This window comes from Myiozetetes cayanensis, unplaced genomic scaffold (assembly GCF_022539395.1).
Source record: "Myiozetetes cayanensis isolate MyiCay16 unplaced genomic scaffold, myiCay2020 scf6-25, whole genome shotgun sequence".
Taxonomy (NCBI): domain Eukaryota; kingdom Metazoa; phylum Chordata; class Aves; order Passeriformes; family Tyrannidae; genus Myiozetetes; species Myiozetetes cayanensis.
In genome coordinates, this window is record NW_026087853.1 from 35,181,242 (window position 1) to 35,206,141 (window position 24,900).

At 41.1% G+C, this 24,900-nt stretch overlaps 2 protein-coding genes across 6 annotated transcripts in view; one reads left to right on the forward strand and one right to left on the reverse strand.

Annotated features, from left to right (window-relative positions):
* Positions 1–362: 362 nt before the first annotated feature.
* TMEM62 (transmembrane protein 62) lies at positions 363–19,641 on the reverse strand. Of its 2 annotated transcripts, XM_050335133.1 has the most exons (14): positions 19,517–19,641; positions 15,615–15,726; positions 14,769–14,906; positions 13,660–13,705; positions 12,826–12,967; positions 11,877–12,001; positions 11,619–11,741; positions 10,599–10,754; positions 9,046–9,205; positions 6,608–6,721; positions 5,551–5,635; positions 3,927–4,031; positions 3,061–3,179; positions 363–2,139 (listed from the first exon to the last, which is right to left on the reverse strand). In XM_050335133.1, the coding sequence occupies exons 3-14, from the start codon at positions 14,806–14,808 to the stop codon at positions 1,813–1,815; spliced, it is 1,542 nt and encodes a 513-aa protein (XP_050191090.1). In that variant the 5' UTR covers positions 14,809–14,906; positions 15,615–15,726; positions 19,517–19,641; the 3' UTR covers positions 363–1,812. The 2 variants fall into 2 exon arrangements, with proteins under 2 accessions (XP_050191090.1, XP_050191091.1); XM_050335134.1 differs by lacking the exon at positions 19,517–19,641 and having other exon boundaries at positions 15,615–17,313.
* Positions 19,642–22,705: 3,064 nt separating this feature from the next.
* UBR1 (ubiquitin protein ligase E3 component n-recognin 1) overlaps positions 22,706–24,900 on the forward strand; it is a 60,747-nt gene continuing 58,552 nt past the window's right edge. For all 4 annotated transcript variants that reach the window (XM_050335342.1, XM_050335344.1, XM_050335343.1 and 1 more), the window contains exon 1: positions 22,706–22,848. In XM_050335342.1, the coding sequence (XP_050191299.1) occupies positions 22,768–22,848 (81 nt within the window). In that variant the 5' untranslated portion in view covers positions 22,706–22,767. The remainder of the gene's footprint in view (positions 22,849–24,900) is intronic.

The window sequence follows — 24,900 nt, forward strand, 5'->3', positions numbered from 1 at the left end:
AGGAGAGTAGGATAGCCCCTTTCTCTCAAAATTTATTATGCTATTCTCACATACATATATAATTCACACATCAATCATATTAGGAGCATGCGATTCTTATTTGGGTTGCTGGAGCCAGAGATAATGTATCTACAAACAAAACATCTTTACTTACCACACTAAGAATAACATTGAGAGAGCTTTAACAGAATTCCATCCATCTACCAAACAAAGCCCATAGAGCCAAAAGTAAGTATTTGACAGACTGTAAGATTTTTAAGTCTACAGAAATATGATTACATTGAGGGTTTTTTTATGTTGCAATTGACTGCTAACACCACCACAAAAAAAGTCTCACTTCAGAACACAGTCTTGACACAGGGTAGAAATATGAAGTATTTTATTGCCAGTTCTTATGCTCCCTTATCACATAAAAGTAATTGTGAAATGTCATTATTAATTTTTCAGTAGCATTTCTCACATAGATTTTGTGCCCTGTGATTTTCTAACAGCTTTGCAAAACAAACTTCTGTAGCAACAAATGACATTCTGTACTGTCTTAACAGTGTATTTAACTTATGCAAATGAGAGCTCTATTATATCATCAATCATTGAAGAATACAAATTAAAGAGTAGGAAAACTGTCACCTTTTAGAAAGAACAAAAAGTCTTTGTTTTAGTTAACATTTTCTTCCAATTAAATTTATTTTCCTGTGTTCTACTACAGTCACAGGAGCCCTAAGTTACCTCTCCCTTTTCTTTCAAGGAGCCATAAATAAATTACTGTAAAATTACCTAAATTATTTTAAATGTTCCACTCACAGCAGTCTTCTGTAAAGCAACTCAGTGTTTTCCTTCACAAATCAAGGCACTTCGGCTCTCTTGGCTCTGGATCCTTTCAGTCTTCATAAATGTAACTAATTGTATTATCATTCTTGGACTTGGAAAAAAGTGAAAACAAAAAAACAAGTTTTCTTAGGTCACTCTTTAGTGCATTTGACTGAGACCCAGAAACACAGGCCTGACCTGCTCAGTTACAGACACTGTAGGCATCAGACCACATAATTCCTCCAGGATCTCCCATCCTGAGGACATGGTCTCCATGGCTTTGAAGCTGAACTCTGCCTACAGCTGAGAATCCCAGCAACATTGATCTTTCACTGTCTTTTCACTGGTCAGGTGTGGGAGAATTGAAAATGAGCAATAGGCCACAGCTCAGGTAAACATGACCACAAACACACGTATACACACCTAACAGCCTGTAAGCTGTTTGTATACAGCATTATGCACTGAAAGTGTATCAGCATAGGACTCTTGCTGTGAAAGCCACCACAGCACCTCTGCAGCCACTATTACTTCATAAAGACATCTGGTCTAGTCTTGCAGTTAGTCTTGTAAAAATCTTGTAAATCTTGAAATAAAAATCAAAGTTAAGCAAAAATCCTGAAGCTCATTTCAAGATCTGTGCTCACTTTTCCCAGCATTATAAAAATAAAAAAATTAATAAATCAAAAATATTTTTCTGTTCACAGTAATAGACAAACATGTCCAGACATATCCGTGTTCTGTATCACAAAAAGCCCACTATTATACATTTGACTGAATGTGTAACTGTATTATATAACATATATTATACAGTATATGGTATAATACAAGAAAAGTATGTACTACATATTGTACATTTACTATTTAATACAGTTGTGTAGCAGTGCAGGTGCAACTTCAGATCTTACCACCTAATGGTTGAGCTGCATGGAATTCCAGCATCACAAAACAATAGGTTGTACCTTCACAGTTTTTAAAACAAAGAATTTGGAATACTTATACTGTACTTCAGGAGCTCTGACAGTTTTTCATTTCTACTATATAAGTTCTGAGCTCAGATGATTTCAGTGTCCAGGTTTTATAAATGAGAGCTGAGGTCAGTGCCACCAGCCACATTCTCATTGGGGAGAGGAAGAAAGCCAAGGTCCCATAGGTTCGCTGGAGGAAATAGCAGGAATAGAGCTGCCAGGCCAGGAGGAGTGCCATGGCCAGGTGAACAAGCACAGCTGTGAGGCTTCGGACATGACGGATGTGAGAGCGGAAGCTGTGACCCCGGCACCGCAAAAACAGGCACCAGCACAGATAGGCCATTAATGGCAGGTTGAAAAACAACATCTGAAAAAAAGAGCAGAGAAAACTATGACAATAAGCCAGACAGGTGTTCTGGGTAACCCATATGAGGGCATGGAAAGATACAAGCATATATAACTGTCCCATTCTATGGGTTGAGTACAATTTCCAGATATGGAACCTCAGGATGTGCTTCCAAGACTCTGCAGCTGATAGAGCTGATAGTGCCTGTGCCTCAGTCTCAGGCTAAGCATTCCTGTCTGCTCCCTTGCAATGAGAGGCATTGAAGTGCATCTGACCTCTCTGGAGTTGATTCAGGGAGACAGACTTGGCAAAGCCTAATATGGTAAAAACAGAAGATCGTCATGTCAGCTCAACTCTCTGACGCAGCCCACTGTGGGGTCAGACAACTCCTAGCACTGGGATAATGGAGGGAATATGAAGGATAATGGAGGGAATATGAAGGAGGAAGCAACACTAGCTTGGTCTGGCTTAAATGCCAATTCTCTTTCAGATGAATGGCAGCTGGGGAAACCACTGCTGGGAAAACTGGACTCGTGTGCTTGGAGAGTGACACCTACTGATCTGAAGAGTTATTCAGGGTGCAAGGGCTGCCCTGGCCACTCAATTTATTTTGCTTCATCACTGCAAGCTGTGCATGAGCCGAGGACAAAAATAGAAAATTTAGAGCAGTAAATCTATAGAGATGGCCTCTTAATCCAGACATCCAGAGAGTCCAAAGCAACATCAAATAGGGGAAAAGAGAAGTTAAAGAAAATAATGCATGACCTCCTTCCTTTCTGCCCTTTAAATTTGCAGAAAGGTAAGAAAGATCTGTTGTAGTCAGGCATGGCCATTAACCTCCTCTATCCTTCCAAGACTCTTTATAAAACTACTCAAAAAATTTGGAAAGAAAAAATCCCAGAAAAAAGCAGTTTGTTAGCTTGAATTTTTATAAATACATACCTGTAAAATCCCAACCACAAATGTCATGCTGCCCTGTAAGAAAGAACCACCAACGAACACCCCGAAGGAAAAGCAGGCTCCCCACTGGCCATCTATCAGCTCACCTACAAACCACGGTCCTGCAAGAGAGGAAGCCAAACACACAGCACCATCAGGAAACACAACACAGGCATGGCCCTTTGCCACACGGCCTTTTGCACTCCTGAGCACAAAGCGGTTTACTGGGGTAAGTGACTCCTCTATTACTTGTCCGTAGTAATAAGCCTTATGTTTTCATCTTCAACAAACAGCAAAAGGGTGAACATCCTGCATGTGAAAATACCACTTTTCTGTGACAATTTTCAACACCACATATAAGAGCTTCCTCATGAGAGAAGTGAAAAGGTAAATCCTTTCAAATGTTAGCTTTTTTCCCAGAATTACAGTAAGACATATGGAAAACATGGTCACAAACAATCCCAGCTTGGCTCAGCACAGAAATTAAAATAGGCAGGCTGTTCTGTGTTATGTATACTACGCTGACTGCCAAGAAAGTAGCTATTTTAGTAACGTAATATCAGAGAAGAATAAGCTAAAATTGTAGCATGAGAGCTGAGATGCCTTAGTGACACCTCATGTGAAATGTGCCGTCCATATTCTCATTTTACACCAATTTAACAATTTAAGTGTTTAATTAATTCAGGGATTCTAAGTTAGGATCTTATAAACAAACCTTTGGACATAAACTTTTCAAGTTCCACATAGATTTTGTAACTTAAGCAGATTTTTATCATTCTCCAGAATGTTACAAGTCTTAATTTTCATCCGGATATGATGTGTAATTTCAAAATACTAATTTATGTCCTCCAGTACTCTATGCTACTTACCCAGAATGGTGTACAAATTCAGAACCAGAATTGAGTAGTAGAAGGTGTTTGTTTTACTGAAGACATGAAGGGAGTATGAAGTCAGAGTAAGTAATCCCGGCTTTTCTAAAGAGAACACATTTAAGAAAAATACACTTAATTCAGGTTGCAAACCACTTCCCATATATATATACACATATAAAATACTGCTCTTTCTGAAACAAGTCTGCACATTATGTACTCATTCTATTAAATAAGGAATATAGTAATATTTGGTATGTCTACAGAACAAATGCAAAGGAATGCATTTCTCCTATTACTGTGATAACTGAAAGTAAAGAACTGATAAATACACAATTCATATTAAAAACAGCATAGGAAGCTGCCATTCTAAATGAATACAATTACTGTATGTAAATAACATAGAACATTCTATACCCGAAATTGAAGTTATCTAGTATGAAAAACATGGACAAAATACATATTAAATGAAAAGTAAGAAAATCAAAACAGTAACTGTGCAAACCCAGAAAGACAGGTCAGCATGGATTAGATTAATGATTTTTTTTTTTAATTGAATCTATGTAGTGAGATCTGATAGCAACTCAGATCAAATGAAGGCTAAGCATTAAAATGACAGTATTCTTACAAGTGTGTTAGCAGAAATAAGCAGTATTAACTTTCTAATTGAAGCAGACAATTAATAGATTGAGACCAAGTGAGCCTTCCTATAGAAGTTAGCTTGTGGAGTTTCACCTATTTTGTGGCTGCCCTTCTCACAAAGAATTAGCCCCCAGGGGGCAAGCTTGACCTTTGGAAATCAACAGTCCTAACAGACTTGATCACTAATTTGTAAAACATTTGTCATGGTCCACAGGGACCTAGCTGATCACAGAGTCAGCTCTTTTCAGTTTTAGTTGCTGAATTCCATAAAGGCAACTGAAAATCTATTCTTTTTCTATGTAAGCAGCTGCTGTAGTTACCTCAGGATGCTACGTGATTATGAGTATAAAGGAAGGGACAGACACTGATATGAACAGGAAGGGAGGTGGCTTCCAGAAAAATCTTATTAGTAGGGTGTGGTTCAAATAATTGTTTAAAGGATAAGCACACAAGCTTCACATTATTAATTTTCATTTACCAGATTTATCACAGAAAAACCATCACGTTATGCAAGAACTGGCCTTAATATTGAGAAAGACCCAATCCTGTCCATGTTCTATGCAAAAATTAACAAAATTGTCTTTGCAGAAGGAAATCTGTTTCTCCACTCAGGCGACAAAGAATTCTGTGATAACTGTAGTGAAACAAGCACTTGTACAGAACTAATACAAAATGAAACATTCCTTTATGCATTGGAGAAAATTAAAATAAGACTCCAGTCAACTGAATTTTTGTTTAAACAAAGATGCCTGCTCAGGTTTTTAGTTTTTAATTTACTTTATTTGATATATTGGAGGTCTTCCAGGTACCCGTAAATGCAAAACAGCAGCTTCTGAGAAACCAACCGAACCCCACAGTAGTAGATGCAAAACGCATATGGTCATGAACAGCACAATTACTTACCTATTGTTAGCACACAGATAAACAGTAAAAAATTCAGGGGAAAACAGATTCTCTAAAAACCACAAACATTGGTTCATACCTTTGAGTACTGGCTTTTGGAGGTATCTGAAAACAACAAGCAAGGTGATCTGAACCAGCACAATCAGCCCAAAGAGCACACGAGCCTGAAACGACAGTTTTGACTCTAAGCCAGCTGTGGAGTAATGGCAGCCTTGGAGCATTCCTTACGGGCATTGATAGAATGGTACAAAGATTTCTAACTGAAACACATATTCAAAGCTTGATAGTGTCATTGAAATGAGGAGTAAAAAGAAACTTAAAAGTTTCTAAGTTACTGAACTTGTATCATACTGACTTGAATTCAGTTGAATGGCTGAAAGCGATAGACCTGAATCTTTAAAAAAAAATGGGGGTTGTAAAACACATCCACTGAAAAAGTGCAAATACACTTCCTAGGCAACACATTTTTTGAGTGCTGAAGAGAACTGCAATTCAAGACAGTGTAGAGCATCTGTTACTGATTAACAAAACTCAGATAATAACTTTGAGCCAATTATAATATGAATGCAGTCATGTGGACCTTCTTTGTTCTAAAAGTGCATTGTTCTAAAAGTGCACCTAAACTACTATGACATGCATTCTTTGCATGTACTGAGCTGTGACACATCTGGATATGACCTGGAACTTACTGAAGTCGACAGGAATTCTGCCTTCCTCTTTGCTGGAGCTAGCTATAATGTCAGCAGCTGGTGGTAAGAATATTTCCAGTGTTCTTGCCAGAACACATATTGCAACAGATCACAATGAAGAGGTTTTTTTTATTTAATGTTTCCTTTTCCTACCATTCTTTTAGCAGCTTCTTTTCAATGTCTTGCTTGCACAAAACGCGTGTATGCCTATGCCCAAAAATGGAAATCGTGACTAAATCCAAGAAGTCAACTAAACCCAAGAGGTCAACTGCTGTACATTTGTGGTTGAATCATGCAACTTAAGAAACTTGAAGTATTTTCGAATTCCAGTGGAGTCACATCTGGAAAAAGTGAACTGCATTCGAGTCTACCAGGAATTAGGAAAATGCCTACTGCAGCTCTGGGAAGCCAACATGGAATGACAGCTGTTTTGCTGAAAGTACTTACTAGAACATAGTGGTCAGTGAGAAGAATCACAGATGGCCAAAAGTCAAATCTAAGAGAGAGCTTTTCTTCCATAGCAAATATATGGCCCCGTGTGCCAATTCTTCCTGAAGCATCCTAGATTGATATGAGAGAACAATTAGATACCAGTAGTACACAAAATAACAAGTTCCTAATTATCATTGCAGCTCTTCTGGAAAGATCCAGTTGATGCATGCATGTCTAGCATGCTGCTGTATTAAATACTTCTACCTACAAATGATTACTTGCTGTCAATTTTGCAGTTTCAAGTAACTTGGTGATTATAAGTTCAGAGTCTGAAAGTGCTACATATGAAGGAGAACTTGTCAGAGATTCAGCAACTTGTGGAAGACAGACTGTTTACTGGTCCCACCACCAATTTTTTTCTCAACGTTCCATTCTAGGTAATAGCCCATATTAAAATATTTTGAAGCTTCATTGTGCTTTGTTTCTGGTGTATTTGCCACAAACTGGTATTGATAAACAATAACAGTGTTTCGTTTATTCAACAGTTTGATATTTCTGCACGTGTAACTGACATCTGTGGTGGGTTGACCCTGGCTGGATGCCGGGTGCCTACCAAAGCTGCTCCCTAAATCCCCTTCCTCAGCTGGGCAAGGGAGAAAAACTTAATGAAAGGCTCATGGGTCGAGATCAGGATGAGGAGAGATCACTCAGCCACTGCCATCATGGGCAAAACAGACTCTAATTGCAGAAACCAGCTTAATTCATTACCAACCAGAGTAGAAAAAAAGAGAAATAAACTCAAATTCTAAACACCACTTTTCTCTCCCTCTTTTGACTTCTGAGCTACCATGATGCCACTTCATATTTTCTTTGATCAAGCTCAATTATTTTTTTTCCCAAGACAACCATAAAAGTTAATTATTGCCCATTACTAAAAATTTAGTTTTGATCAATTACTTGAATCATGAAATACCAGGTTGGAAGGGACCTCAAGGATCATCTGGTCCAAGCTTTCCAGACAGAAGTATGGTATAGACAAGATGGCCCAGCACCCTGTCCAGATGAATCTTAGAAGTGCCCCATTTTGAAGAATCTGCCATTTCCCTGGAGAGATTATTCCAATGGCTGATGGTTTGCATTCTGAAAAATTTTCCTCTTGTGCCCACTCAGAATCTCCCCAGGAGTAATTTGCACCCCTCATCTTTTCCATGCGACTCCTTGTAAAAAGGGATTCTCCATCTTCTTTGTATCCACCCTTTAAATACTGGAACATGGTGATAAGGTCTCCTCTAACCCTTCTTTTCTCAAGGCTAAACAAAGCCAGCTCTCTGAGCCCTTCCTCACATGGCAGCTTCCCGCTCCTTATATCATCTTTCTGGCCCTTCTCTGGACCCTCTCCAGCCTGTCACAGCAGGGACCAAAAGTCAGCATGGTGTTCCAGGTGTGGCCTGACAAGCACTCAGTAGAGCGGGACACTGACTTCTTTATCTCTGCTGGTGATGCCTTGGTTGATGCATCCCAGCATCCCATTGGCTTTCTCTGCTGCACAAGCACTCTGTTCACTCACATTGAGCTCGTCCACCACAACTGCCAGGTCCTTTTCCAGAGCTGCTCCCCAGCCAGGTAAATCCCAGCCTGTGCTGCAACCCTGTATTACTTTTTCTCAGGTGCAAGTTCTTACACTTATCCTTGTTGAACTTCAGAATGTTCTTATTGGCACACAATTTGCCCTTGGTGAATCTGTGTTGGCTTTTCCCTCTCATGTGCTTCATCTGACTTGTGATAGCCTCCCACAAGGATTTGCTCCATAACTTCCCCAGGGACTGATGTAAGACTGATGGGCCTAAAATTTCCTGGATCCTCCTTTAAGCCCTTCTTATAGATGGGGGTGACATTAGCCTTGTTCTAGTCTTCTGGGATGTCCTCTGGTCCCCATGACCTCTCCCAGACTACGGAGAGCAGCCTCACAATGTCAGCCAGGTCTCTTAACACTCTTGGGTGGAAACTGTCAGGGCCCATCAATTTGTAGGGTCAAGCTCCTGTAACAGTTCACACACTAACTTTTCCTTCACTGGTCTGTGTTTGCATCAACCTGGACCCTTGTTTCCAAGGCCTGAGGCCCAACACTGCTGGTAAACACAGAGGTGAAGAAAGTGTTGAGAACCTCTGCCACGTTGTTGGTGACTAATCTACCTCTGCTGTGTAACAGCAGGCCGGTATTTTCCTTCCTTTCCTTTTCTCCTTGTTATGTACTTCAAGAACTCTCTCCTGTATTTTTGACATCTCTGGCCAATTTCAATTCAAGCTTGCTCTTCTGTCATGTTTTTGTAATCAGGCAAACGTGAAAGGAAATCTGTTATGTATTTTGTTCCTCGTTATGTGACATAGAAGGGTGATGGAGAAGCCACAACAACAACAACAAAAAGATTAAATACAAAGAATGCCAACCTTACCTGGACAGTCACATCTATGCGATGGAAGCCTTCACTGTAGTTCTGTGGGCTCCACTTCAGCACATAGAGAGGACCAGACACCTGATGTGCATTCCCCAAGTGAACTCTGTCTATGGAGACTTTGACGGAGACAATGACAGAAGGAGAGAATGCCAGAATTCTAAGGAGCAAATAAAGAGCAAAATAAACAGGTTTGTTACAGGACTTGCATACTTCTCATTGCTTCCTTAGGAGAAGTCCCTGAAGATTTAGTACCTTGTACTAAAGAGTTCAAAAGATTTAGAAATTAGAATGGTGAAATATCGTAGAAATTATCATTAGAAATTAAAACGGTAGGCTAATGGTAACATGGCAGTAGCTCTTTCCTACAGTTAAAAAATGTAGTTCTGTATGGCACTGCACAAAAGAACAGGATACAAAACTGGCTGTGGAACACACAAAAAAGTGGCAGAGATCATAAGGTCCTGGCAGAAATAATCTTAGAACGCTTGCTGTCAAAACATTTGCTAACAAAAGTGGGATGCATCCTCCAGCACATACAGACACAATCAAACACTTAAAGATTTCTTCATTAAAAATTGCCAGTCTCTCTCTCTCTGAAGTCCTTTGTTGTTTGGTGTGGGTTTTTTCTTTTTTTCTCTTTGCTAGTCAGAATGTAACTTCTCAGTCTTTGTAACTGCACTTATGAGACATGGAGTGGAACGCAAGGCTGGTATTACAGATCTCAGACACCAAAAGATGTATTATCACTTGGCAGTGCTTATATTCAGAGAATCGGTCATGCTAATGTAGACTCAAATTATTACACATATAATTCCTTTCATTTCTGGTAATACAAAAGGCATTCCAGTTTTAGTCAAATAAAGGAGTCTCATATAGTTATGGTGAACTATTCTACCAGTTCATGTATTTAATATAATCATAAGAATGTTCCAGAGAAGGTTCTGAATAGGAAACTGGAAAGAAAGACACTTACTGGACACTACTTCTTAAATTAAAAGTATGAAACTTCTTTTGATTGTAATTCTGTGTATGTAATACTTCAAGTGTATTGGTCTGACAGCAAATACAAAATGTTGAAAAGGGCTTAGAAATTTGACATATAAATGAAAAAATTAAATAGAAGAGGTCGAAATTGAAAGATGTAGATTTAAAACCAATATGAAAATTGGAAAATCAGAAGCACTGAAAACACAAGAGGCTAAGAAGTCTGAAGTGAATAGAGAAAACACTTAGAAAAATACACAGACAAAATCCTGAAATTGGCAGAGACAACATGAACACATGATATAAATAACACAGATTACACATTAATCTAACTCTATCAGGTTTGGTTACATAAAAAAAGTTCAATTGACTTGAGAGGAAATAAGTGCATAAATAAACATCTACACAATTCCTTTTTCCCATATGTGGTATGAAGGAAGTTCTCAGGAACGATCGTACAGAGAAAAGTGAATTCTGAGGACAGTGGACACACATTTAAAAGAAAGCTTTTTGCATATATGTATACATGTAGTTAAATATTGTGAAATCAAGAGACTACAGGGTACCTGATATGAGTGGAATGAAGAATTCTGACTAGTGGTTCATGAGTAGAACTGCTGTAAAGCAAGGACTTGGGATTGGTGATGAGAACTGCAGGCCACTCTTCAAAGTTAAGATCTGCAAAACTAAGGAGGTCGTGGTCGAACGCAAGGATCCGGTACCTATAATGAAAGGAAAAAAATTTGTTAATACAAACAAATGAGCATTGCACAGCTCATTCCCATGCTTCTCAAGTTCCTAAACTGAACTTCCTTGATTTATTTTCCATTTATTCTGTTCTGTAGTTGATTCTGTATTAACCAACTCTGCTGTGCAGCTGGTCACCTCTGATTAGATCCTTTTATTATAAATCACGGAAGCAGTATTCAAAATTCCAAGTGTCAAGATCTATGGAATTTTCACATGAATCAGATAGACGAATATTAGGTTAAATAACTCAAATATAATATACATTACTACAGTGTCTGTGCAGGTACTCTAGTTAGGGACCAAGACCCCACTGTATCCTTTTCCTGTATGCATACAATATCTTTCTTTGGATTACTGCAGAATAAAAGCTAATATACTACTATATAGTCCATGTAGCATCAGATGTGTTATGATATGCTGCTAAGATAACATTTCTCAGGTAGACTACTTATGCATCTAGAATTCTAACAGCTAGTGCAGAGCACGGGTATTTTGAAGAAGTGATGCTGAATTTTGTTACAATTTATTGATCTACATTGGAATATATTTTTGAATATACATTTGAACATAACACATACTAAATGGACATTTAGATGTCCCCTTTTTAACCTCTATATACCAAGAATTAATAAAAAATTATGTACATTATTAGCACACTGTTGGTATGGGGAAAAATCCCAAACTTACACACAAAGACATTTTTCAAAAGCATCAATAGTAATAACCAGTCAGGCTGATCTCATGCTCCTTTCAAATCCACCAGACAGTGTAGGAGGGAATCACAATATAGCCTAGTGGGCTTCATATAATAATTTACTCACATAGGCTTTACTTACCTTCTATTGTCCATCCAGTCTCCCAGTTCGAGTTCCAGAGTGCCACCACGGTGCTGACTGTGCAACACTGGCATGAGCCCCCCCATTGTATGGAGATGTCCACATAAATAGGCTGTGGCAGAACTAATAAAAGAATTGTGATTATTTGGGTGGGAAGGAAATATCACCACAGAAAACCTGAGAAGTGAGAGAGAAGCATGTTAAGTGAGGCAAGAAATGTACTTCAGATTGAAAACACAAGGGATAAAAAGACTTTACCTCATTAATGTTCGTATTCCTGGGGCTGGGGAGATGATTGTTGAGGTGGGATAATGGCCAAACCAGATAGTATGGTTGCTGTGCAGACCTTCTGTTGCCATCAAAGACAGCTCTGCCATTTGATTCTGAAATGGACAGGTATTTTAAAGACAACCAAACAAATCTGTTTAACATTCAGGCTATTGTGAAAGAATAGCAAAAGGCAAGCAGAAAGAAACTAATGAAGAATGCAATTAATCTCTCTCTCCTTTTTTTTTCCATTACAGAGAATACCCTCAGCTGAGTTGCTTCAGGGACCTGTGTGTGAACCACTACACCACTAGATGTAACCCTAAAATCTGATGTTGGAAAAGAAAATGAAAACCAGACACTCAATGCCTTCTTTGCAATCTAACACAGGAAAAATGAAATTTAAAGAAAGATGTTGGTAAACAATATTCCTATCCTTTCTACTGCTTATTTATATAGCAAAAGAGTTAATTTTATAAACATCTTTAACTTACAATTATCATCCTTACTATTTCTTGAGTTGCTAGATATCCTCTTACAGGCATGACAGACCACACAACCTGTGCACCACATGCTTCAGTCATTTAACTAAATAAACTCAGATGCTGAATCTTAAAAATATTACTCAGCCATTGCTGTTCAAGTTAAGCAAAAGTAACACTTTACATAGGAGGTAAAATTTCTCTCCTACGTGTTTGAATTCCAATATTAAATCAACCACTTAATGTCCAGAGAGCCTCCCAATACCAGTAAGCTCTCAAAATCTAATTTTTCTAAATAAATGTCCCACATTCATAATAATTTAAAAATGTAAACACTCTTTTTGGCAAACATACATATTCAAAACAATTCTTCTACGTAGAAACAAATAAAAATTTCAAACAAACCACTACAGAAGTAAAATAGCCAGCAAAATGGAATGTCAAGACTTATACAATACTGTGTTTAAAATCCCAAAGAAATTATAGGGTCTCTTAGGGCCTGGGCTGAGTGTGGCATCCACGCAGATGAATGAATAGTTCCCAAAAGAGGTAGTGTGGATATAATGGAAGGAGCCATCTTTACGCCAGGCAGAGTATTTCCTAACAAAAGAAAGTGGAAATATTGCTGTTAGGAAAGCTTGTAGCAATGACAACAGTGACCTGCATAGTATAAAGGCAAGATTCCTTGCAAGCATTAGATCTAGCTCCTTCTTGTTACTGCAGTAGCCTCTTCTTAAAAGTCAATGGCATTGAATAATCTGTACTTCAAAGAAGATGCATTGCATGGGTTACATGTTAAGACAAGCAGCAAGTTAGCACACAAACATTTAAGAAAATTTTAGCACAAATATGCTTTCCCTGAGCAACACAGTACTTTTCTATGGATAAAGGATAGGCAGCATACAGAAAGAACATTAAAAAAAGAGAAGTTTTATCTTGCTTTTTTTTTCACCTATTTTAAGTAGGAAAAGCATTCTCTGGGAACACCTTTTACAAAAATATATCACACAACTTTTCTGAGGAAACTGAATACAATGCACAGAACGTTTTATAGACATGAACAGATTTAACCCATTCAGTGTCAAACACAGAAGGATAAGAGATAAGAGAAGAATCTCTATTTTATCAATCTATTCTGCTCTACTAACTGACAATGCAAAAGACAGAGGGAATAGCAGACATGATCCTGGACTATAGGAAAGTCAGTGAAAAACTGTGATAACTGAAAGCGGAATACTGTTTAGTGAGTTTGACCTTGAATATAATGGCATCTGTATGGTAAATAAAAGTACCTGTAATAATTCTGAACGCTATTCAGGTGTGGAATGTTGAATGAATCTGTAAGGCAGAGAGAAAGGAAATGAGGAAACATTGACCCCTGTATTTAACTTAGTAGTATTGAAATACAATGAATTCAGCAGGTGCTGAAGAACTATTTTTTTTTTTAATGCATAATGGACAAGCAGAGTGTCTAACTGCAGAGAAGGCATTACACACTTGATGCAGTTGAGCTAAAAGTGGCAATAGTTTTCTCATTTAAGTTTCAATTCAAAGATAAAGTTGTTGTGGGAATGTAAATTGTTATTTAGTGGCTAACAGCTAAACCTCTCTCCACTTTGACCACAGAGCTTTTCAGAAGCTTTTTGGTTTGGGTAAATTCTCTATAAGTAAGGCCTAACTCATTCACAAAAAATGAAGCAGCAACAGCATCAGAGCATAGTGTGTATAAATCAGAGAGCAACCGGGGAGGTTTGTACTTCAGCTGGGTTCCGCCTCTCCACTAAGGCTGCTAACAGAAGCCTGACAGGGAAATGGGTATATGTGACAAATGCATTTCCCCTCCCTGCCCCCCACCAGTGCTAGCCTTTCTTTTTCTGCCCTTCCTGTAACAGCTGGTTTAATAGCCTACAAGGTCCTTAACTTGAGTTTGAATTATTAAAATGTGGCAACTGTGATGTGTACAAACTGCCATGAGTCCTTTCTATTCAAAAGAACCCAAGTTTTCTTTACCTGCTGGACCTGCTGGAGTGTTATTGCTACCTTTTTAACTTAAACCTGGGGGCCAGGGAGGGGAGAAATCTATGAAAAGTAAATTGAAACAATTTCTTCAATAGGGTGAGATTACATTTTGCCCCTCCATTAAATGATGTGGTATATAAACTAATGACCTGGAAACTAACATCTGAAGGTATGTTCTACCACTTGCCAGGAAAAGGATTTACTTCTCTGGTAGTAAAACTCAAGTAAGTGCCTGTAAACAAAGTGTGCCCTCAGTAGACGTGGATGGCAAGGCCTTCGCGATTCATAATTACCACTAGCATACTAGTGACTACTAACACTTTACCTCTGTATTCTGTGATCTGCAATCACAGGAAGGACAGATGTTTCATTGCCTTCTTACCATGATTCCCTTTGATGTCTATCCACTTGGTTTTTTCCATGACTCTTGATCTCTTCAGAATTGACTGGTAAGTTTTCCACTCTTCTTCTACCTGCTCAGACCCCAGTTTATCTCTTGTCTTAGCATCCGTCAGGTCACCTGGAGGTGTACAAAGGTGAGATTATAACTAGAGGCCTACACAGCTCATACAACTGCTGTAACTAGACATGCATCCCTGCCTCCGAGTGTAGAAGGCTGCATCCTCCTGAGTACAGTCTGGATGTTCCTGTATCTGATCCAAGAGGTTACCATAAGGGTAAATGCCTTCTAATGTAGATGCAGCAGCCTCATCGGACATCTGCTGACCACATCACTGCAACACTTTCACTAATGCCATGCCAAAACAAAGCAAACTGTTAGGCATTCACTCTGTCTGAAGATTCTAGTTCATAAGAGCTTCATTTACTTTCACAGTTTCTGTATCACCTCAAGCTCCAATTAAAGTTTGAACCATTCCCACTTCTGTTCACACAGTAATAGCAGGACAAGAAGGAAGGTAGCTGCTAGCAAGGACTAAGGTGTAGCAACAAATATTAGGAAAACAACAGCTATCCTGCATAACTGTGTCTGTTACATATAAAACACACTAAACTCACTATCAAGACTCAGGACACTAAACAGAAACTAATTCTCTTAAGTTGTTATTCTTTTCTCCTTCTAGCAGTCTATTTTCAGCTGCAATTTCATTTTCATTGCTTAAGACACCTTAACACTTTAAAGTTCTCTCTTGAGATCCTAAAATGTTGCTTATTTGCTCTTCCTCTGACAGCACACTCAACAGGAAATTCACACTTTTGAATTGCTTACCTGTTGCTAGAACAAGTGCTGGCTGAATTACGTCAAGTGTTTCAGAACAGAATTTTTCAAAGTCGGGAGCTCGTTTGGGATCCCGAAATATGCTGATATGAATATCTGACACCTGCAAAAGCGAAGAATGAAACACTGTCCAAAGCAGAGGGTTATTGCTACCCAGATTGTTCTGCAAAGCCAACATAAGAATGCAAGATCAGGGCAATCATAGCGATTCCTATCAGGGATACAGGGAGGCACAAGAAGTGGATGGCTAGGGGAGAACAAAAGCAGAACAAGCATATCATATTGCAGCTCTAACCCCTAAATCACATTTACATCAAAAAATTTCCTTAAAACTAAGGGCATACAATAATATGGGGAAATACTTAGCTATCCTCAGTAAGTTGTGATGACTGTAAGTGGCCTGCTGCCTTTCAAATTCTGTGAGTGTCTGGTGCAACAGAGTGGTTTTGCTGCAAGTGAGAATACAAAATAGTTCTGCAAAGCAAGAATAGTTTAATTTTACCTAGAACTTGAAATACACCAATAACTTATTTTGTACCTGATGTGACACTTCCAGTACCTGAGTGGAAGGATTGTTAACATTCTCTCCATGCTTTTTAATTGATCTAATTAATGTGTTTCGATCCCACTCCATGTGCCTTCAAGAAGGCAAAGATTGCCCATGAAATCTTGATATGAATTGTACATAACAGTAAAAGTTGCTGTTTGTTTCTGAACCACTCAAAGTTTCACATTAGAAGAAGCATTTGGGGCAGGATGGGAAAAATTAGACAAATAAGATTTTATTTTGTACAGCCTTGAAAAGCCACAATATATAAAAAAATGTTGGGTGAATGCTTTCAATTCCACGTTCCATTCCACTTCAGTCAATCAACCAATAAATTGTCATCCTTTGTTTAAACAAATGGTATTTGATGCTCAAGAAGCACATGCCCATGCTTATCTGACAATATCACTTGGAAAGAAAAACACTACCTTTTACGTTCAGTGTAATAAACCTGTTCTTGTAAAGCCTTTACTTTTTTTAAAAGTTCAGATAAAATACCTGAGAGACAAAATGCCTTACTTCTACTTATTCGGTCATCTGCATATGTAGAAAATATTACTTTTTAATTCTGCTTAGGAAAATCCCCCTTTTGGAACTACATGGAACTTCTACCTAGATCAGAACTGGATACCAAAAAAGGTAAACACTTTTAGACATAACCTTATATTCACTTCTATTGGTACATTCAAGCTAGTGTGAATCAAAGAGCACAGTAAAACTGCCTCAGTACATCAAACCTCATTTAATCACTGACAAGGATACAGCATCTTGTTTCACTCCTCTTCAGTCGGTGGATTTGCAATTCATCTATCTCAGCAATCAAATAGAGAAAATAAAAACTTCTATACCTTTTATTCTCACAGAAAAAAAGAAGTCTTACAAGAAACTTTACTCCTGCTCCACCAGTAACTACAGAGAATGTAAATTTCCAACCTTACAGCAGAGCATGGTTGGGAAGCTTGATTTTCTACAAAGAGCTTCCCACTGTGATATGAGTTTAAAATTTAAAAAAGGCTTAACTTTTAAGTTCTAAGAGTTACAGTGTCCTGCTGGGAATTCTGAGAGCTGGGACTAAGTTTCTCTCATCACTAAAATCCCTGAAATATCAAGATCTTGGGGGAGGAGTGGGTTGTTTTTTGTTTGTTTTTTTTTTCATTTGTTTGTTTGGTTTTTTTTAAATTAACTTCCAAAGATACCATAATAAAATGGAAGACAGTGGGAAAGGTGAAAAACTTGTAATGCTCTTATTTAATTTTCTAAAATGTAGGCAAAAGCCCACTTGCTGCACTTCTGTCTTTCTCCTCCCTCTGACTGATATGGTTACTTAGCCTCTCTCATTGCACCATAGGCAGTAACTTTCATCAAAATGGACTGGAAGAGATTTAGGGGTGAGGAGAAATCACCATCAACATTCCTTATGTAGCAAAGATGTGGTTCAGGACAGGCAGGCATTAACAAAGAATTATAAGGTCTAGAACAACAGTAGAATGAATCTACCTGAGAGAAACAGGAGAAATAATTGTAAGCTTGTCAAATACTGAACTAGAGTGTCTGCTCGGCACTGGGTAAGAAAGGAAATCCTGATATAAGAAAGGTAAGAAGAGCAATTAGTAGAAGATTGCCGTACAAAGATTAAATTTAGATCAGTTTAAGAAAAGACAGTCCTGTGGATGGGAGGAAAAACAAGGCAAGGAACTACAGGATCATCTTGGCCTCTATCCAGTGACCTAGGCTAGACCTATGGAGTCACCAGGGAGCCTGAAGCCTGTTTCCCACAAGATCATCAGGCACAACTCCGGATTTAGTGCTTGATTAATTTCCAAGTTAGGTCAACGATAAAGCAGCTGTTAAAGGGCATGCCTGAAAGAGAATATAACCACTTGAAAGTAAAGCCAAGTCTTAAATTATCTGTGCTGTGACCTATCCTTGGGAGAACTGCACTTAAAGTAACACAACCAGAGAAAACATGGCAAGAGAAGCATGGAGCTGTACATGCTGCCTATCACTATAGCTCTGCAGCTGCTATATGCTGCTGTAGTTGACTCTTCACAAGATACCAACTCAAGATAGGGGCTTTACTTACATTAATTCAAGCATACATCTTGTCTTGAAATCGACTCTTCAATAAAAATAAGCCTTAAGTCACTTAAGGAAAAATTACTGAAAAAAATTACTTTGAAAATACACAGCAATTGGAGAGAACAAAAGGGCTAATAATGCATCAGCTCATGCACTAAGAACACCGACTGCAGTTAATACATTTAGACAAAGTGTTCCTGAGTTTGAGAATAAAAACAAAACAGTAAAAGCAGCTTATTTGGTCGAAGGAAATGCACAGCAACCCTCGTGACAACTCAGGTGTTAATTAACTGCAAATATGTAAAAAGCTTTGCGGTTTGTGCTACACTAAGTGCTCCAGAACGCTCTGGGGACAAGAGTCAGAGAAGGCCACAGAAGCACTCAGACATGACAATTTGCTTCCAGGGCTATGTCAGGTTAACTTGGATTTTATGTTTAACCTGGAAACAAAGGTACATTTAACCTTCTGAATACTAGCGCAGTACATTCTATTGCTAAAAATCGGTCTAACTATTTTCTCAGCTACACAACTTTTCTGAGTTCTGGAAGGGGAAAGGGACAGGCAGAGCCTGCACTTCTCACCGGTATATTAGACAATACCGCATCAGGTACTGATGCAATATATAGTGTAACAATTAGGTGATTTCTAATTATTGCTTCCACCTTATCTGTTGAGGAAACTTCCCTGTCCGACCATCCAGGAGCACTCTGGCAATCTCTCTCACACCACGTGAGCTGGGACCGAAGTCCTTTCACAGCTACACACCATACTCCTCTCACAGTCAGACCAGGTTTCCTTACCGGCTCAACCCCAGGTTTCCCATAACAAGAGTCTCAGAAGTTTAGATCCTTAAAATAATTTAATCGTGGTGCAATTACTTAAGAACAAAATAACAGCTCGAGCTGGTGCCTCCGAGGAGGGACTCCGAAAAAAGGAACCCATGGGCTTTTATACCCTCACAGTCTAAGGGGGGAAGGCTGGGGGCCATCGGCTCCTGCCGTGTCTCTGACTGTCCGGTCACCTGGACGGGTCACAAGTCCCCGCGTCCTTTGTCATGCAAAGGATCGCCAGGTCACGACCTCTTGCCTCGGGCTCCCGCTCCCCAGAGCTTCAACCTGCAGCTCAACTGAAGCTGCACACCGAGCTACCGGCACTGAAGGTATTCCATTATCTTCCAGGCAGCCTGGCACAACACCCATAACTCCGGTGTACCCGCTCTGCCCCCAGCTCGGCGGCCGCCCGTCGCCCCCGCCCGGCCCCACTCACCTGCACGACCCAGAGCAGGCCGGCGGCCGTCGCGCCGGGGGCGGGATGCGGGGCCCAGCGGCGGCGCTGCCCCGCGGCCGGCGGCGCCCCCGACGGCCCGTACCAGTCCAGCAGCAGCGCCACGGCGGCCGCCGCCAGCAGCCCCGCCGCCAGCCCCAGCATCGCCCGCCGCGCCGCCACCGTGCCCGCCCCCGGAGAGCGCTCCCGGCTCCCGCCCTCCCGCGGGCAGCACCGCCGGCAGCGGCACTTCCGCGTCCCACCCCCGGCTGCCGGGCCGAGCGGCGGGCTCGGAGCACCGGTGCCCACGGGGCCGGGGTGGGCGTTCCTCTTCTCCCGGACGTTTTATCCGGCGAGGCTGGGGGATTCCAGCTCTGCCCGCGCTCCCTGCGTCCTGAGCGTGGCCGCTTTCCCCCGCCCCCCCCAGCCGCGGCGGTGCTTGGAAACGCCTAGGTTAAAACAAAACAAAACCCAGACGTACGAAGAGAGCAGTGTCTCATCCTGTTTGCAGTGTCTCATCCTATTTTCTTCCGAGTGCAGCATGTAAACTTTCACTTTTTTCCCTGATGGTATTTATAATTCTACCTGCTCTGACATCTAGGCAATTGACCTTTGTTGCTCCCGTCATAGTTAAACAGTCTTTTTGTGGTCTTTTGAACAATTCTTTTTCATATACACCATTTTAAAATCTTGCTATAGCAACTGCAGATTCATAATTGCTGCGTTATTCTTTGCTATTAACTCTTTGTTTCCTAACTGGTGGCCACATTTACTGTTGAGATTTTTACCTTCTTAACCATGAGTTCAGCTGAAAAAGCTGTCACTTTCTTTGGTATTTAATGTAGCATTCTTAAACAACTTTTCAGATATCAGAAGTTTCTAATTCAATATTGTGTAATTTTCATTATATTTTCTCATGATTTGTCATAGGATAAAGATTTAATTTTTGGTATTTTGGCATTTTAACTTTTCAGGTCAGTTAAACTCAGGTCAGTTAAACTTTATTAATATAATACATCCCTTTTCAGATGTTCTTGATAATTTAGCCTCTCTTTTGCAGGACTTCATGTATGCTTGCTTTGATTTTTTTTCAGCTGCCTTCCATCTTGATTGTCTGCTCCCTCTTGCCCCCAAAGAACACTCTGAACAACTGCTTTTAAATCAACAGTTAGCAATCAGGAATCCTGGTAATCTTCAGGAGTAATCTTGACAAATGGGGTTTTCTTCCTTTCTTCCTGGAGCTCTACCATTTTATTTTGTCTCTAGCAGGGCTGCCAAACTTCAGCATTTTGTCTCTATTAAAATTGATCTGAATCTCTGTTTTGTTCTTCTTTCCTCTATTACTGTAGTATCCATGGAGATCTTGGTGTTTTGTGCCATTCCTGCCTGGGCAGTGGTGCCAACTTGCTTTTTCAGAGGTTCGCTGCCACTTTCTTTGCTGTCTCCCAGCATGTGGGTTCCAAGTATTTGTTTATGTTATTTTGTTAAATAAATCTAACAATAATTCTTATTCAACTAAAGCAGTTGATTTACATCAGCATAAATTCTAAAAGTCACCACAGTACAGTGAAACCACACTGATAGTTCAGCTAAAAGACATGGCCATGCAAGCTGCTTGTCTCCACAGCACAGGGGGCTGCAGGCAGCCCTTCTGCCACTTGACTGGGTTTGTTGCTTTCTTGGAATTCTGCCTTGCTTTTCTTGCTCAACTGTGTTGGAAGGTGGATTATACAATTGCTAGTGTTGATGCTAAAACATGTGGAGGACTCCAGTAAGCACAGTCTACCTTGGCTGTTGTGCAAACACATCTGGTTAGCAGTCAGCTGTGTTGTTAAAAAAGATTGGGTATAGATCAGCAACATGGACAGACAAAACGAGATGAAGCTTTGAATTAATGGTTAAATGGCTCAATGGCAAAATTCGCTTTGTCTTTTTTATGTCTCATGCCTAATCCTGTCTCAATGACAATATCTACACAGTGATTTCAGTTACAGATTTCAATAATGTAAAGAAGCCTGCATGACTTCTTAAAATGAAGATGAGTAGTAGCTATGACAGAAAAGCTACATTCAGATGTTCTGAAGATATAAGAGAAGAACTTCAAGAGTATCTGATGCCAGGTGCAATGAGAAAAATCGCTGAATGCACTGAAAAGGTCACCTGTAAACTTTATACCGTCTGTATTGACAGTGGAAGAACACGGAAAAGCTTCTTGGAGGATTGAAACAGGAAGACTACAATGAAGGGAGGCAGTCTTCCCGTAGAGATATCAGGCATTTGATAGGTGGACAGGTGGATATGTATACCCTCAAGGTCAAGTGCTATAGCTGTTTGCCTATTTGCCCAGCCTTAAGAAGGTACAAACACAGGAAACTGCAACTAGACCGCAACAATCTGGAAAACTTCCAGCAGCGCTTAGGCCGGGTCCTGAATGCCTTAATCTTCTGCAAAAGTAGCAAGTGCAGAGTACTCAGAACAGTTACAATATGCTGTAGGAAGGAGATGTGGAGGAAAAAATTTAATCTTGGAGACAGGCCTTTGCTCAAACCTACTGTTGCATCCTACCCTTGTACCCAGTTTGTAAAATTTTGCCTTTGCTTAGCCCATACAGGAGACATATGGGAGCCAAGTCTCCAGAAGTGGTGCGACTCTGCACCCAAGTATATGAAATTACTTATGTTATTATCTTGCTAGCCAGGCAGCGGTTGGCCTCTTCTCCCAGGCAACTAACGATAGGATGAGAGGACATAAGCTGTACCAGGGGAGATTTAGGTTGGACATTAGTTAGAATTTCTTCATAGAGAGGGTGATGAGACGTTGGAATACACTGCTCAGGGAGGTGGTGGAGTCACTGTTCCTGGAAGTGTTTAAGGAAAGACTGGATGTGGCATTTGTGGCCGTGGTCTAATTGACATGGTAGCGCTCGGTCACGGCTTGGACTTGATTATCTTAGAGGTCTTTTCCAATCTAATCGATTCTCTGATTCCGTAATGGCAGGGCGCGAAGTGAACGCCCACGCGGTGCAGTTTTAGGTGCCCGCAGAGGAGCAGGCAGAGCCAACGCGCGCTCCGCCCGCCGGCCACCCCAACGGCCGCGGCCCGCCGTGCCCGTGGGCAGCGGGAGGCGCTGCCGGAGCGCCGCGGCGGCTGCGCGCGGGGCGGGCCCTGGCTGCGGGCGCCGCGCCCGGTGACGGCGACGGCGGCGGCTCCTTCCGGGCCGTGACGGCGCCGCCGGCCGCGTCCCTCGCTCTCAAAATGGCGGACGGAGCCGACGGAGGTCCCGGAGCGGGAGCGGCGGGCGGCCGGGCCCCCGCGCAGTCCCCCGAGCGAGCTATGGTGAGGCCGCAGCCCGGCGCCGCGCCGCGGTTCCCCTTGCCCGCGCTCAGGGGCAGCCCGTGCCCTGCCCTCGCTGCCGCCCCGGCGCTCGGGCGAGCAGGGCTGGCTCCCCGGAGCTGCCGAGCGGTGCCGCGGGGGGTCGGGACGCGCCCCCAGGCACCCGCCGTAGCCGGCGGGCGGCGGCACGGGCCAGGGCGGTGGGGCCGGAGCGGGCGGCCCGCTGCCCCGCGGTGCCGCCGCCGGCTGAGGGGAGCGCACCCGGTCCCGGGGCCTGCGCTGGCTGCGGGTCCGGCGGCCGCCGGGTCTGCCCTGGGAGAGGAGAGCCAGCCGTGCCCCGGGCCCGGACAGCCGCTGTCAGGCGGCCCAGGGGGAAGCAGCATCTCCCACCCCCTGTGGGTGGGGGACACCCAAGTAAGACACCCCTGTGTCTCACTTGACCTCTACGTAATTAAGTGAGATCAAACTTCAGAAACCTTCAGAGACTCTCCTGCGTCCTTAAAGCGTTGTGGTGTATATGTGCATCTTTTATCCTTTACCTTTCTTAATTAAAGGTGACTTTACTATGGAACAAAAAAAGAGCGAATAACAAATGACTGTTTTGCAGAATGAGAATGGGGCAGCAAATAGTATTGTTTAGAAAGGATGTAGATGAAGACAGTTGTTTATTTGCTGAACAGAGATCTCCTCTTTTTTTTTTTCATTCTGTGAATTATTTTGTTCACCTAAGGCTATAGTATTCCATTATTGAACAGAATTTGGTGTTGACCCTGTCTAGTGTAAATGCCTTCTGTGCTTTCCTTCACAACCTTGTGTAGTGATTACTGTGTTCAAAACACTTGATAGAGGAGTTTAAAACTGAAGGCTGTGACTTTAAGAAAGTCAGATGGATATGTATCAGAAACCTTGCATTTTATGTTCCATTTTTCTGTAACAATCTGCACACGCAGTATAGTTTTGAAATTTGTGACTGCAGATGTTTTAAAGTTGGGCATTGGCAAACCTGTAGAATAGCTGCTTTTTGCATGATGCTACACAACATTAATAAAAGTGGGAAGGTGTTTACTGATGGTGTTTACTTGTCTTGCATGTGACAGCCATTTTTTGTTGCATTTTTCCTCAGAATTGTAAGAATATCTGCAAATCATTAGAAATGACCCAGTCCTCAGGACTGCATCCTTAAGTATATTTCTGTGGCCATAACAGGCCTAGGTGTGGAGTGTTATTCTATATTAGAAATGTTTCAATTTTAAACTAGGAAAAATGTAGCTTGATTGCGTTATATAGTGTCAAAAATTGCAACCTGAGTCAGATGATTTCTTAAGCTTGAGAGCCATGTATATAGAGTCAGAGTGGTACTGAGGGTGATAGCTGCAATCAGCAGCAAAGCAATGAAATCAACCTTTTGTTATTTGGGGATGTGAGAGGCTGAGTTAGCCCAAGCAATGCATAAAACTGGTAACTGTGTTATTGTGAAAAAGAGATGTTGAAGAATCCCCAGCTGCTCAAAGATGATGTTGCTCCACTAAGTTGTCTTAGTTTTTATGTGATTTCAGCCAATTGAGAGCCAGTGGGCCAGAATTACTGTTATTCCGAGAGAGGTGGTTGACCACCCAGACTGTGTTGTCTGCTGTATATCTGAGCAAACTGCAGGAATTTTGGCAGGGAGTATGGAGTGAGAGTGTATTAAGGGAGAAGAGGAACCTGGGATAGGTACTTAGGTCGTGTCTGACAGCATTCATGATGTTAGATTGCAAACCTGGCTAAAGAGTTGCCAGAGACAGCTGTAATCTGGAAACAGTACACCCAATTTACTGCTGTACTAGGGATGGTACTAGTTAGGTGGAACTAACATATTGTGACTGACTTGTGCTTTCGCTGTGCACAGCTGGTCTGAAATGTCCTTTTGCTGTGCTACTAGAATTGGGAATTTGAGAGAGTGTGGAGAAGAAAACTGACTGAATAGAGTGAGCTTTGGCCTTACTGTTCTTGTCAAATCTGTCTCAGTGTCAGCCTGTTCAGACTGTCTCTTGCTCTCCTCGTTCTTCTCTGGCT

Coding starts and splice junctions, on each gene's coding strand:
- TMEM62 (XM_050335134.1), bottom strand. CDS start 15,801: ATGTTGGCTTTGCAGAACAATCTGGGTAGCAATAACCCTCTGCTTTGG. Junction 12,002..12,825: donor TCTTTGGGATTTTAAACACA/GTATTGTATAAG, acceptor TGTCCATTTCAG/AATCAAATGGCAGAGCTGTC. Junction 6,722..9,045: donor GCATAGATGTGACTGTCCAG/GTAAGGTTGGCA, acceptor ATATCAATCTAG/GATGCTTCAGGAAGAATTGG.